This window comes from Artibeus jamaicensis, unplaced genomic scaffold (genome assembly GCF_021234435.1).
Source record: "Artibeus jamaicensis isolate MK-2021 breed Jamaican fruit bat unplaced genomic scaffold, CSHL_Jam_final contig_432, whole genome shotgun sequence".
NCBI classification, from domain to species: Eukaryota; Metazoa; Chordata; class Mammalia; order Chiroptera; family Phyllostomidae; genus Artibeus; species Artibeus jamaicensis.
Window position 1 is genome coordinate 9,717,513 of NW_026521828.1, and position 13,282 is coordinate 9,730,794.

A 13,282-nucleotide genomic window follows, 5' to 3' on the forward strand; every position below is an offset into this window, starting at 1 on the left:
GGTACTTATGCTAAGAGTTGTGGTGAGGAAAAGAAAAATAGTTAAACGTTTTCAAAATATTCTCAGGGAGGGAAATACAAAAAGCCAAAATGCAAATCCCAAGATTCGAAACTAAGAATGTAAGACGTGGAAGCTTAAGCCAGAATAAAGAACCCCATAAGCAAGGAGGGAATATCAAAAAACATCTTTTATTACTAGTTACTGCATGTGTCCCTTAAAGAACTAAAACACTAGCATCTGAGCCAAAAGGAGAGCTAAAAATAGGCATTTGCAGCAAGCTTTGGAAAGCTTTTTGTTTGCTTATGAGGCACTCATTTCTGTAGACTCCCAAAAACATATGCATCACAGAACACAAAAATTCCCAAGACCACCACTCCACTGGTGTCACATTTAAACCTGTCCAAGCTACAAATAAACTCAGGGCTGGAAAGGGCCTTAGAGATCCATGTAGACTACAAAGAAAGGACCATTTAACCTTACCAGACAAGTCACTCATGAAATTCTCCCCTCTAAAGAAAGCATCCAGGCCCTAACTACAGATTCAACGGAAGCCACTGAATTAATTCAGTTAATCTGTCTATGACTATTCCAAAATTTCCAAATCGATGAGACGACACTTTCTTGCCTTAAGATTCCAGGGAAAAAAAGAACAGAACAAATCTATCCGACTCAGAATTTTGCTCTGAGCAAGCAAGCTAGCTTCCCTGCTCAGAGAAAAGGTGAGATGTCAGCCAAGCTGTCTTCTTCCCACGATCAATAACCCCAGTGACGCACCCTATCAGGGGCCCCTGGACTTGCACAAAATACCAGCTCAGGCACCCAATACCACCTGATGTCATGGCTGATTTAAAACCCACAAGGCAGGTTCACCATTGGCTAGGCAGCAGCAGCCGCCGGAGTAAGTAGCCCCATTTAAACTTCTGAGGAGTGCTCTCTCCTGGGGATGATTATACCCCTTTGAGTTTAAAGAGGGGGAAGGACCACAGAGTGTCTTAGTTGCTTTCCCTCCCTCTGTGGGTGGATCAGGAGGGATATGCAAGAAAATGGAGGTTTCAGCACTGCCCTTTGCATAAGAGGGCTCTGGAAGGGAAAAGGGGGAAGGGCAGAACAGAAGGAAGAGAACCCGGTCTGAGGTACTTTAGTAAACCTCCAATGTTCTCCAAATGAAGCAACCTTAAAAAAAAATAAAATTGCAACACGCCATATTCAGAATTAGCTGTTCTGGCTTTCCTAGGTCTAAGAGTGACCCTACTCCCTTGAAAGTGAAGGAATTAAGCTCTCTTCTGCAACTTTCCCCATTTTGATGGTTTAAACCTCAACCAGAGACTGCAGAAGGGGAGGAGTTTTGAAAAAGCACTAGGGCTATGGCCACAGACCATCCTTCTAACTACAATCGGGTTTTGATACTGGCCCACTTCAAAAGGACACCAAACCAAAGAATCCAGACGCCACATGCCCCTACGCGCCGGCAAAGGGGGGGAGAGGGCGCGCTCCAAACCAAGCCGACAGTCTATTCTCGGCAAAGGGAGGCCCAGATGAGCCTCCATATTCTCCACGGCCTCCCTCCCCATATTGACAAAGCTCCTTTGGGATTTCCTGCACCCCCCACCTCCCCTGAGACCCGGCCCAAAAGGACCAAAAAATTGAGGGACAGGGAGAGCGCGGGGACCGCAGGTCACATGCCGCTCCCCGCGCGGGGAGGCACCACGTTGTCCCGGCTGCGGAGGAATGCCGGGAAGGGGGGCCGCGCACTCACACTCGCGCACACGCACACTCCCGACCGCGCCGCCGGCCCGCAGCGGCCTTCCACCTCCAGCGCGACGGCGGGCACCGAACGCACAGGCTGAGCGGGCCGCGAGCAGCCCGCGGGGCCAGCGGCGCATGGCGCCCAACTGTCACCCGCCCGCCCAGCCCGGCCACTCCCTCCGCCGCCGCACGCCCCTCAAGCCGCCACTGGACCCCTCACTAACCTCATATTTTCCGCCAACCCCTTAAACGGATTCCCCGCACACTCGCCATCCCGCCCCCTCTCAAGGCGGAAGGTCCCCGGGATCGGGGAGGGAAACCACCGAATTCAATGACACGTTGGGTTTCCTCTTCTCCCCATTCTCTCCGTAACCGACCCCTCAATCCGTCGCCAATGGCGATTCTACCGCCTGGTATCATCTACTCGAGAACAAAAGTTGTTAACTTTTAAATCCCGAACCCTTGTGGTCTGTATGAACTCATCGCCGGGCGCTTCGCTGCCCATGACATATGCTCATTAAACATTTACAACATGGGGACGATCGCAATGCTACCAAAACGGGGATCGTGGGGCGGAGTGGGGAAGAGGTAGCTTCCCGAGGAAGGTTTAGACTGGGAAGCGTCTCTCACGCCAACACGAGGTGGGAGCGAAGGCCCTTTGCACCGAAACCAGCGCCCACCCGCTCCCGGCCGGGTAGGCCCGGACCACGCCGTTGCCCACTAACCCCTGGGTCCTCCCCGGAGGTCGGGTCCTCGGGCAGGGGCAGATTCTCCAGTGTGTCTGGGAGAAGTGTTCAACGACCCAAATTAGCCAAGAAGCAATTAAAAAAAAAAATTCCCGAGTCACCACGACCAGCAGCGGACCCCCGGGCCCTGGAGGCCGCTGGGGGAGGGGACGTCTCTGTCCCCGGAAGAGAGGCCCCGGTACCCAGGAGAGCAAGCAGGGAGACCCACCTGGAGGGGACTGTCCGTTCACAGCGGCTAGGACCGGCGGCAGCGTGTTCTTAGTCCACGGGTTCACCTTGGGCGGAGGGGCCTCCACGAAGTCCCGGCGCCCGGCGCCCGCGGCTCCGGCCACTCCTCCGGCAGCGCCCGGCTCACCGCCCTCCTCCCCGTCGCTGAAGGCCAGGCCCTCGCAGCTGGGCGGCTGAGGAGGCCGCGGGCTCTCGCGCTCCAGCTGCCCGGTGCCCTCCTTGTGTGGCTTGGCGCAAGGCGGCCGAAGTCTGCGGCCACTGTTGACCTGCTCCCCCCCTCCGATGTCGTTCGCCCCGGATTCGCCCTTGCCCTCAGGCGGCGGCGGCTTCTTCCTCATCAGCCCGTGCTCTTCGGCCTGCAAGAGCGGGGCGCCTCCCGGCAGCAGCGGCTCCACCTGAGTGGCCATCTGCGCGCCCGCCCCCCCGGAGAAGCCGGGCGCGACAGAGGCGGCCTCCCCCGCCTCGAACTTGGCTCTCAGAGCGCCCGCGACGCCTTCCTCCGGGGCGCTGGGACCCAGTCCCTGCTAAGGGTCGGGGTTCACGCTAGGCGCGGCCTCCCTCCCGGTCGGATGCAGGCGCTGTAGATCCGAGGCCCGCTGGCGGGGCGGGGGGGGGGAGGAAGGCCCCCCACTCTGCGGTCCAGGCCTCCTTGGCGCGCGTCCCCCCCCGCCCGTTTCTAGGAAGGCAACCCCACCCGGAGCCTGGCAGGCTTCTCCTCCCGTCCCTCCCTCCCCCCCGCCGCCGGGACGGCCCGAGCTTCCCGGCTCGGGGGATACTGCAATATGGACGGACGGGGGAGAGGCGCGGCGAGCCGAGCAGACCACGCGATCCGCGGCAGGCGGCGGGCGGGCGCGCGCCTCGCGACGCGGCCGGCCAGGGGAGGGACGGCGCCGCGGGGGCGCGCCCGCCGGGGCCGACCCTGGGCGACGGGCGGGCGGACGCGCGCGCTCTCGGCCTCGCGGGCCCGCCTCTCGCCCCGCCCCTCGCCTCCGATTCCTCTGAGCACCTCCCAGGCTAGGGGGTGAGGGGTGCTCAGACCCGACGGGGGCGAGCACGTGCCTGATGCAATTCGGCTGTGGGGGGGCAAGGAGGGAGGCTGGAGACGCGGGCGGGGCGGGATGAAAAGGGGGAGGTGTCTTAAAGGGCCAACAGTTGAGAGCGGCCGCAGGTGGAGCACATGGAGCAAGCCACGCGGCTGGCCGGGCCTGCTCGTGCTCTCCAGGTCGAATGCACAAGGTTTGGGGAAAGGAACCATTACTGTCATCTTCCACTTACAGGATGATGGAGGGGGGTGCCCATCTACCCCGGAGACGCGCAGAGGTAGCCCAGTCCCCTGGCACTCCACGGGTTTGGCTCCTCCAGGCCCCGCTCCGGTGACCTTGGGCGAACCGCCCTCACCTCCGCGAGCTGTGCCCAGCTCCTCCCCGCCAACCCGGGGGACACTGCCCGGAGGTGTGTTTGACGCCTATTCCGGAAGGCGGGTCCTTAACCCTTGGAGGCAGGGGGCGCCTAGGAAGAGGGAACGGAATTGCCAGCCCCCAACCCGATCAAACCCCTGAAACTGGGTATTTATGGGCAGGAAATGTCTTTTCTTTCAAGTGGATTTCGTTTTTTCAACAGAATTGTTTTGGGCGGAGTTGAACCAACCCCTGACTGAGACTCCGGAGGTCTGAGATTTTATTCTGGCCCTGGTGCTGCCCGTTATCAACTCAGCAGCAGTCTCTAACGCAGTGGGCCTCAGTTTCCCTAGTGTAAAACGAAGGAGTAGTGTATGACCACAGTGGTTTCAAACTTTACTGCACATTCAGTTCGATAAATATTTACTGACCTCGTGCTGCGGGGGCCTTTGGGTTCTAGGAAACCGGGGTTTGGCAGTAAACCAGGCTAACAAAGTCCCTATCCTCATGGAATTTATATCCTAAGGTGGAGAAAGAAACAATTAAATAATGTGATAAACAAGTTCTTGTCTATTAGCCATGAAAACGGTACTGACTATAGTAATATGTTAGTAGAGATCAGCTGCTTTGGTTTGGATGATGAGGGAACACTTTGAGCACGGATTCCAAAGCATGTCTAAGAAGACTCCTCGGGTGCTTAGCCACCAGGTGGTCCCACACTTCACTTGGAGAAGTCCTTGCCTCTAACTTAGTTTGTGATCCCACCTGCTCAAGACAGAACAGCCTGGAAATGTTGGCCATCTCCAAGACAATTAGCACCCACAGTCTGGTGGATAGAGGAGAAGGCTGGTTGAAAACTCTCCTGGGACTTCCCCTCAGGACAAGGTTGGCTGTAGGGCTGTTGTAACCAGGGTTGCTGGGGAGAGGTGCTGGTCGGGATAGTCAGGCAGTCTGATGTCTAATCCCATCTCTTCCTTGACTTGAACTCTGCACCATGGCCAGCTCTGCACACTCCCCTGGGCCCCATTTGCTGGTGGGAAAATGGGGGTAAATAATGCTTGACTTGCTTCTACCCTCTGAGCTTTTGTGAGGAGTCAAGTAAGACAATGTAAGCCAAAGAGCTGTGCAAATTATAGAGACTGAGGCCAATGCTTCAAAAGAGGAACTAAAGAAAGTAACGATTAAAAGGATCTCAGTGAATTTAAGCAGGATTTTTCATAATTGTGTTATATACACCTTTAATCAGAAGGTAAATTGTTGCACATTGCCACTGGAATGCAGTATTTTTTACTGTATTTGTTAATCATTCCTGAAGAGAGTTATTCACACTAGGCCACAGGTGGCAAACACAGGGCCCAAGGGCCAAACCCGGCCCTCCACCTTGTTTAATCCGGCCCAGCACCTTGTTTCTACCCAGCAGCAGCGCCTGAGCTCCTTGCCCTACTTAAGTAGTTATACTTATCCAGTCCTAAAATTACATTCAGCCTTTTGAAGGCAACTGCAAGGCTGATGTGGCCCCCAATGAAAATGAGTTTGATGCCCCTGTACCAGGCCCTCTGTCAACTTTGTTAATAGGCTACATAATGGTCATTGTTGGTCATTCTTTTCAATATTCCTGTCATTGGAGGTAGAGGGGAAAGATGCCCCCATACAACTCAGTAGGGGACTCTGAGTACGGCTCTGTGTGGACAAGTAACCCAGGTCACACAGCACCCAGTCTGAACTGAACACCCATGGCCAGGACCTGCTGTGAGGAGGCTAGAGGGGCGCTCAGATCTGCACACCCTGGGCCTAACCCTGCTCCAGAAAGGGGCTTCTCGACACCTGTGTGTCATTTTACAGGTAGGCAAACTGAGGCCAGAGAAGATGAGACCTATGTGAAATTACATCTAACACTGAGGGTGTTAGAGCTAGAAAAAAAAGAATCTGAATGATGACTCAATCTCTTCATTTTGCTGATGAGGACCCTGAAGTTGAGAGAAGGAAAGTTACTTATCCCAGGTCACATAGGTAATCTATGGCAGAGCCAGGTCTCACACCTGAGTACACTGATCCTAAATCCAGTAGCTTGTTCTGCATAATGGTTTGGGATTTGAATTCAAGGTGTGTTTTTTGTTTGTTTGTTTGTTTGTTTTTTCATTCCTAACCCACACAGCATTCTACATGGATGTATTTAGTTTTAACACTAATAGCGATCCAATCGTTAAGAGTAGCTTTTATTGAGTACATAATATATGCCAGGTTCTATGAGAAATACTCGACATTCATTAGCTCCTTCAGCCTCACAATTAACCTAGTGAGATAGGTGTTAATTCTTTCCACAAATATGTATTGAGTTCCTACTATGTGCCAGGCACTAGGCTAGGCCCTGCAAGTATAATTATCTTCAGTTACAGACAATTACAAAATTCAGAACAAAACAAGATGGGTAGCTGGGTCCTAGGCAACAGCTAAATATCAGAGTGGGCTTTTTCAGGGCAGTCTAACTGCACAGGCCCAGTTCTTACCCACCACCCCCACTGTAAGTCCTGTCTCTCTTCCCTGCATTGCCACATCCACAAGTATTCTATGAAGAATCTATCAAATACAGAGACCTGGGGAAGATACTGAAAATCTTGAACCCTGTCTCTCCAAAAGGTAGACTCAAATTGGGGGGACCAAGTAATTAAGCCAATAAAACAGAAAAGAGGCGAGACAACGCATGATTTAGGCAAAAAGGACAAGGATGAGATTAACGTGTGCTGTGCCTGTGACTTTTAACGCGTCATGCGCTGAAAACCCAGACATGCAGAGAAAATCAAACTTGCAAAATAAAAATGACAGAGGGGGTTCAGGTACTTATTTATAACCAATTGTGTGTTTGTTTGCTCCTGGCACTGACAACGTCCTAAAGAGGAAGCCGAATGAAGGACCAGAGAGCCAGGAGACCTGGTTTATAATCTGGGTTTCATCTCCGAATTTGCTGAAAGACTCTGGGCAGCCTCCTTCCTTCCTAGGCTTCCATTTCCCCTGACACAAAATGAAAAGCATGATACCTGCCCATTCGGCTTATGGGGGCGAAGAAAGATACAGCTTCCTTGAAACTTTATTCTGTCTTTTTGGGGGCACAGGTAAAAGTGGGGAAGGGGTGGTTCTTTGAGTTATCTGTGCTAATTAGGAAGGAAAATTTCACACACTTGGATGTGCAGTTTTATCTCCCTTTGAGTTTGATTTTCCAAAGGACCTTGTATTTCTGGGAGAACTTGGGCTGTACCACTTATCTGCTTCTTGTATCGGGGCTTCTAGGCGGGGAGGCCTCTACACTGAGACGGAGGGGTGGGTGGGGTCAGCAAAAGCAGGGGCCTGGGCCAAAACAAACAGTGCCAGCTGGGGAGTGTTTTTCCAAACCCCGAAGATTCTTGGGCCTTCTGATACATGCCAAGAAACTTCAGTTCCTGGGAGGAGGCTCAGCCTAGGTCTCCTCTTGGGAAGTAGATGTAAACAGCAAGAGTTAACCTCACAGCGAGGTGAGGAGAGAGAGAGAGGGTGCTGACTAACTACCACCGTACCACCAGTGAACCCCCGGGGCAAACCTTCCCTGTGAGTATGATTATCCCCATTTTAAAGATAAGGAGGTAAGCTGCTCAAGGGAGTTGGTAAAGGAACAGAATGAATTTGCAGTGAAGAAGGTCTGGGAGAGAACTTTTAACACATTCATTGCTCTAAGGTAAAGAGAGGCACCACCCCAGCCCTTTCTCCTCCATTCTACCTACACCGCCTCTCTTCCCGGCCTTGCTACCCGCCCCGGCATTCCTGCACTTCTTAGGTGGCCTCATGACAGGCTTCCCCACTAACTGTTCTTCCTGCCATATATATATTTATATGCATATGTTCACACACACGCACATATACAGTAGTTCCCTCTTACCCAAGGAGGGGTGTGTTCCAACACCCCCAGTGGTCGCCTGAAAATGCAGACAGTACTGAACCCGGCGTGCGCCGTTTTTCCTATATGTACATTCCTATAATGAAGTTTAATCTATGAATTAGGCATAGTAGGAGATTAACAACAGTAATAATAAAATAGAAAAGGTATAACAGTATGCTGTAATAAAAATTATGTGACTGTGTATGCTTTCCCTTCTCTCCCCCTCTCAGTTGTGCTTCCTCTCTCTCCCTCTCTCTCTCTCTCTCTCTCTCTCTCTCTCTCTCTCTCATAACCAATCCAGCTACTGAGAGAGTAACAGCCGAGTAGCATATACAGTGTGAATGTGCTGGATAAGAGGGTGGTTCACATCCCTAGTGGGACAGCTCAAAGTTTCATCGTGCCACTCAGAATGGCGTGTGATTTAAAATTTATGAACTGCTTATTTCTGGAACTTTTCATTTAATATATTTGGACTGCAGTTGGCTACAGCAAACAAAAAATGTTATGTCTTGTGAAACCAAACCTGCATTAAACCCACTCCCCACAGGCAATCGCTGGCAACATGTTGCTGTGTTTTCTTCTAGTATGTTTTCTATGTATATATTCTACATAATTGAGATCCTACTGCACATCCAGCGTTTTCATTTTTTGCTTCCCCCAACACGTTATCATGAGTGCTTTCTCCACGGCACTGCCGGACCCCTCTGTGCAGTCATTTAAGTGTCATCTGTGAAGCACCCAGGGCACCCTTTACCTCACAGCACACCTTCTGTTAGTATCGCAGCGCATTTCCCAAGGGGCTTTCACGGAGACAGGACAAACATGATGGTCCCAGCTGGTATCTGGAGAACTGAGCCCCAGAAAAGTTCAGTGACTCACCCCTGGGTGCCAGGGCAGCAGACACAAGATCAGAACCCAGGTCTCACTCACCCCTGCCATTCTGGGCCCTTACACCACACAACAGGAGGCACAGATAGCACGCGTGGAAAAGGCAAGACCCCACAGTCAGACAGACTCGAGTAACCATGTGTAACCTCTCCAGGGTAAGAACATCCAAGTTCACGGAGACAGGTGGAAATCAGCAGCCGACCTGAGGGCAGAGGCAGCTTTCCCAGCAACACGACCATAACTAGTCACAGACACTGAGCTCCCGGGACAGAAGGGCCCTGACCTAGGGACGAGGATGGAAACAGTAACGGGTAAGACACGCTCTCTGGCCGGGGAGCAAACCTCTCTACACTAGCACATTGTTCTCTTCACGGACCACTTGCCTGTCCTTTACCTGTGGCACAGAAAAAAAAAACAAGCAAAAGTTTGGGGTCAACAGCTGGGTTCTGGCTCAGGTTTGCCTACTTCCTAGCTGTGTGTTATCAGGCAAGTTACTTCACTCCTCTGAGCTTCAATGTCTCCATTTATAAAATGGTGAAAAGGGAAATACGTGCTGGATAAAATTTATGATGCCTTCGAGAACTTCAGTGAGCCAATGTTTGTGAAAGGGTTTTATAGCCCCAGTCCTGCCAGCCGCCAGCTCTTTCACCTCTCTCAGCCTCCGTTATTTAATCTGTAAAATGGAGCTGATAAAAACACCTACCTCTTAGGGTCATTGTGAGGACTGAGTTAATATATGCGAAGTGTTTAGCACAGTGCCTGACAAATAGTAAGTGCTCAATAAACCTTCACTATGATTATAGAGGGGGTAGTGGTCACTGGCATAAAGTTCAGAGAAACAGTCTTCAAATCTCATGAAGAAAGCAGCGCAAGTGCTACCCTGTTGTATCGTTGAAGACACTGGGGTTCAGAAACATGAGGTGTTTGTGCATCTGGAGTCACACTGCTGGTTGGTGGCAGCTCTCGTACTTCTACAGAGTCCAAATCCAGTGCCTTCCCCTCCAGATAACATCCTAGGTGTTGCAAGCTGTCAGCCCGCTGGCGAGTTACAGCCCCCACATGTGTTGTCTTTGGCCCACACAGTGTTTTTTTTTTTTTTTTCTCATTGAATTTAACCGTGATTAGATGGGTCCAGGACACAAGAGTGTTTGATGTTCCCAGCCAACTACCCTCATTTAGATCCCTGTATAGGCTGATGCCATGGCATTCACTATACACATGGTACTGTCCAGTTCAGGAGACTGAAAGGGAGGCAGAGAGGACCACAGGCCACAGAGATGGGGAAGAGGTAGTCAGGGAAGCCTTCCTGGAGGTGACTGTACTTCAATAAGGACTTAAAATTGAAACGTGGGATGTGTCCAGATTAAAAGGGAGACTAGGAGATAGGGCAGATTGCTTTAGCATTTGGTGACCTTCAGGGATGTTTTTGACTTTCCCTGCCAAGGCTTTTCTCGGGTTTTTGCCTGGTAAAGAAAAAGAAAGAAATGAGCTGCCCTTCATCTCGGAAAAGGCCACACGACTCAGGAGGTGCAGAGTCAACACACATTGTCAGTGTTTGTCGATTGAGCAACTGACCTATGCCATGATCCCTGAGGGCTTGGCCCTGTGCAAGGCACCTGCAGGGAGGGGCGATCACAGGAGCCCAAATATGATAATAATAGCAAGAATGGCACTCATAGCAGCAGGGGCTGGGAACAGGAGCTTTTTGCTTAGGGTGGCACTTCCCAAGGAATAGTCCCCCCAAATGTGAAGAGATAGTCCACCCAGATGGCATCATTTCTGGGAAATGAAATAATTTGGGTTCGGCAAAGTTAAATGAATGTTTTGCTATAAGGATGTCTTGGCGTCCTGAATATTCATGGTGAATCTTTAAGAGGAGGTGGCAATGGCAGCGGCCCCAGACTCTTGCAGCACGAAACCAATCTGGGTCTGGAAGTCTGTGGGAGCCCCTCTGAGCAATGCTGGCTCAGGTGTGTCAAGGCACTCCCTTTCAGACCGCGGCATTTAGGAAGAGGGCTGCCTTCCCATTCCAGCTCTGTTGCTTCTTCCTGTGGAACCTAGAAAAGTCCCTTTTCTTCTCCGGACTTCAGTTTTCCCATGAAAAAAAAAGTCTGGATAGCCTGGAAGTTCCATCTCATCCCAGCACTCTTGATAGCAGTTGCTAATGTTCCATACCTCTGCGGCAAGTAGGATGAGTGCTGGCCACAGGAATGAGGTGGGAAAGAGTGTGGTATGCTGGTGAGGCTGAACCGCCACTGGATCAGAGAGGTTTGCCAGTTCTCACGGGGCCCCACAGCACTCGAGTGTCTAGACCTGTGACATGTGAGTGGCCTAATTACCTCATATGGGCAAAGGGCAGAGAGATCACTAAATAAAAAGGAGGAATAAATAGCCTAGCCCATTTTGTGTGGGTAGCATCACCTGGTGTGTCCTCCCCAAGGCTCCAGGGTGACTGGGCTCCCAGGCAGCCCCTGGACTTCGAAAAGCAGGAAAGGTCACCGCGCGTCTGCCACTCTGCCGCAAACACCCCTCCACTAACTTCATGTTGCAAAAAGAACAAATTCCAAACCTCTTCCCTCACCCACACCACCCTGCAGCTCCAGACTCCAACCACCTCTGCCCTCTCCTCTCCTTTCCTCTCTCCAGCCCCTGCCCTGGGCCAGCCCCTCAAACACACGGGGCACATCCTAGCCTGGGGGCTCTGGGCATAGAGTTCCCATGCCTGGAGCATGTTCCCCCAACATGCGCACACACATAAGCACCATGAACTTCTCCTTCAAGCCTCAGCTTGAACAGCCCCTTCTCAGAAACTCCCCTTGACCAGCTTGGCTGGCGTACTGCATGTCCCTCATAGCACAGATCGCAATCTCCCATTTTATGGGTTTGCCTGCTTTTTGCCCATTTCCTCCACTAACGTGTAAACTCCACGGGACTGGAACTTGCGGCTACTTTGTTCACTTTTTAGTATCCCCAGTCCTAACTAAGCACAGTGCTTGGCATAGTAGATGGTTAATACTGTGCTGACTGAGTGCTGTGTGGCCTCTGGCACATTGCTCTCCCTCTCTGGGCCTCTGTAGCCCCACGTGTGAAATGAAGTGGTTGGATGAGGTGTTGCTGAGGGCCCCACAGCTCTCACTGTGGTTCTGTGACTAATACCTGGGCCTCAGGCCCAGGAGTGGGCCTGGCGTGTGGTATCTCCAGAGCATTGCACACAGTGCACCGATTTAATCAGGCAGCAGGCACCCTGTAATTTAGTTCTGCTGCTCCTCCTCCCCAGGCCATGGGTTAGGGGCCATGCTGCGGATTTCCAGGATGACCCATGCACCACCACCTCTTCTCCCAGCTCAATGATCCCGGTGCCTGCAAGGAGAGGACTGGCAGGCCAGGTGGGCTGGGAGAGGACGTTCAGCCTGGAAACTCAAGGCTGGGAGGACTTGTCACTGTCCTGAATTGAAAGACTGGAATTTTCGAGAGATTTCATCCAATCCTCTCATCTCTGGTTAGAAGGGCCCTTCCAGGATGCTCGGCCGGCCTGCTGCCTTAAGCCTAACTGTCCTCTAAACAGTGCTCAGCAGTGGTCCACTTGAAGGGCTCAGTAAGGGCCACACTGCCTGTCCGGCCACTCACCTCGCCAACAAACAGTTTTGTTTAGAAAGTTCTTTAATCAGCAGCATGGTTAAACATGATGCAGCACAGGGCAAAGGGCCCGGGCTTGGAGTCCGGTGGCCCAGGCGGAACCCCCCTCTGCAGCCGACTCCCTGTGTTTGCTTGAGTGAGCTGTGACCCCTAACTGTGTCTCCATCCGTTCCCTCCTCTGTACAAGAGAGGCAACCCTCGTTGGGCTGTGGGGAGAGTTACAAGTGTTACTACCCAGTGGGAGGGCAATAAACGTCTGCAATTTACCACCTACGAGTGTTCTTATTGTTTTTATTGTTGAATTTAGATCTTCTCGGACTCTGTTCTCTAGGTAGGTTTGTTTGCCAAAAAGACAGTGCTGGGTCCAGCTCAGAGACACAGGCCCAGGCATTCAGAGGGGTAGGTTCACTGGTGGCCGAGAGAGTATTCATTTTTCGGGGCAGCAGCACCCCCACCCGAAAAAGGAGTGTGTGTAATCCCTACCTGGCTTTCTACCATAGAACCCACGTGTAGATCGAAGGTGAAATGGAACAAGAAGGCTTGGGAAAGTGAGAAATGCTGCAAAATGTGAGGGATTCATCTTACTTTGTTGAAGAAGCCCTGTCCTCTTTCAGCAAGGCACATTAGCTTCCAAACAGCAAAACAGCTCAACTCAACCTATTTGGCAAACGGCGTGTTTTTGGGTACTTGTTGTGAATGTGAAGCTAATCCCTTCAGAAGCTTCTTTCATTAAT

The 13,282-nt window shown here is 51.9% G+C and overlaps 1 protein-coding gene across 4 annotated transcripts in view; it reads right to left on the bottom strand.

Moving 5' to 3' along the window:
* LARP1 (La ribonucleoprotein 1, translational regulator) overlaps nucleotides 1–13,282 on the bottom strand; it is a 74,196-nt gene that overhangs the window by 45,834 nt on the left and 15,080 nt on the right. For 2 of the 4 annotated variants that reach the window (XM_053665859.1, XM_053665858.1), the window contains exon 1: nucleotides 2,701–3,578. The exons of 1 other annotated variant lie outside the window; for it this stretch is intronic. In XM_053665859.1, coding sequence (XP_053521834.1) covers nucleotides 2,701–3,127 — 427 coding nt within the window. In that variant the 5' untranslated portion in view covers nucleotides 3,128–3,578. Of the gene's footprint in view, nucleotides 1–2,700; nucleotides 3,579–13,282 lie in introns of those variants that run through there. One more of the 4 variants, XM_053665860.1, reaches the window with a different exon arrangement.